At 52.7% G+C, this 1,149-nt stretch overlaps 1 protein-coding gene across 1 annotated transcript in view; it reads left to right on the forward strand.

Annotated features, from left to right (window-relative positions):
* Positions 1–301: 301 nt before the first annotated feature.
* The window catches only part of ACA1_330090 (Kinesin motor domain containing protein), a gene marked incomplete at both ends in the record, with an annotated part of 1,079 nt that continues 231 nt past the window's right edge, over positions 302–1,149 (forward strand). Inside the window, 4 exons of the mRNA XM_004334430.1 lie at positions 302–395; positions 462–524; positions 599–699; positions 787–1,072. Of these exons, the coding sequence (XP_004334478.1) occupies positions 302–395; positions 462–524; positions 599–699; positions 787–1,072 (544 nt within the window). The remainder of the gene's footprint in view (positions 396–461; positions 525–598; positions 700–786; positions 1,073–1,149) is intronic.

A 1,149-nucleotide genomic window follows, 5' to 3' on the forward strand; every position in this document is an offset into this window, starting at 1 on the left:
AGATGGTAAGAAATTGTTATTCGATTTGTTGGATGTTAATTTCGAATTCTAATCGGCTGTCCTCCTCCTTTGTGCTTTTCGATTTCTACACGTTATTGGCTCAGTGCTGGAGGATGATCGCTCTAAGGTGCAGGTCTGTGTTCGTGTAAAGCCACTTACCGCCAAAGAAGCGCGCAGTGGTGCCAAACGATGCGCCGTCGCACACGATAATTGCGTAATTCTAGGGGCCAAAGGTACATTCGTTATTCGTTGCTTGACAGAAATGTTTCTTACCCGAATGTTGTCTCCCCCAGATCCAAAGATGTTCACATTCGACGCTGTCGCTGACGAGGCGAGCAAACAAGAGGAAATCTTTGCTATGGTCGGCAAGAGCATCACAGATTCGTGCATAGCCGGTACTACGGCTTCTTCTACGTCGTTGTCTTACCCTTTTGTAGCTCACGCAGTGTTTCTTGTTGCAGGCTACAACGGCAGCATATTTGCCTACGGCCAAACAGGCTCGGGCAAGACGCACACCATTCAAGGTAAAGCGACGTTTCTTGCTCTTTCTCCTCTCCCCTTCTTCTGACGCCTCACACTTGCGCGATCATGTGTGCAGGAGCGATGACACCCAGCGGCGAGTTCCTTCCCGGGATGAAGGGTCTCATCCCGCGCGTGCTCGATCACATGTACTTCCTCATGGACCAGAGCGAGAAAGCGGTACGCGTCCCTTCTCGATGTGATGCTCAACGGCCTTTTGACTTGGTTGCAAGAGCTGACGCCATCATGCTTGTTTGCACCCAATAGAGCCTGGGCTCAGTGCGCTTTGAGTGTCGCTGCTCGTTCCTCGAGATCTACAAGGAGAAGATCATGGACTTGCTCAATCCCACAATGCTCGACCTCAGCATCCGCGAGGACATCAAGCGCGGCATCTACGTCGAGAACCTTACCGAACAGCCTGTCTCCTCCACCGCAGAGGCGCTTGAGGTGTTGCGGGTTGGCGCCGCCAATCGCCACGTAGCTGCAACGGGCTGCAACGAGTTTTCCAGCCGCTCGCACAGCGTCTTCACCATCACCATCAAGTCCAAGGCACGTCAAGCACTCGTCTGCCCACTGATGAGTGGAACCAGTTTCTTACAACGTTCTACTACGCGCAGGAGGAGAAGAACG

This window comes from Acanthamoeba castellanii (genome assembly GCF_000313135.1).
Source record: "Acanthamoeba castellanii str. Neff unplaced genomic scaffold scf7180000084566, whole genome shotgun sequence".
Taxonomy (NCBI): domain Eukaryota; phylum Discosea; order Longamoebia; family Acanthamoebidae; genus Acanthamoeba; species Acanthamoeba castellanii.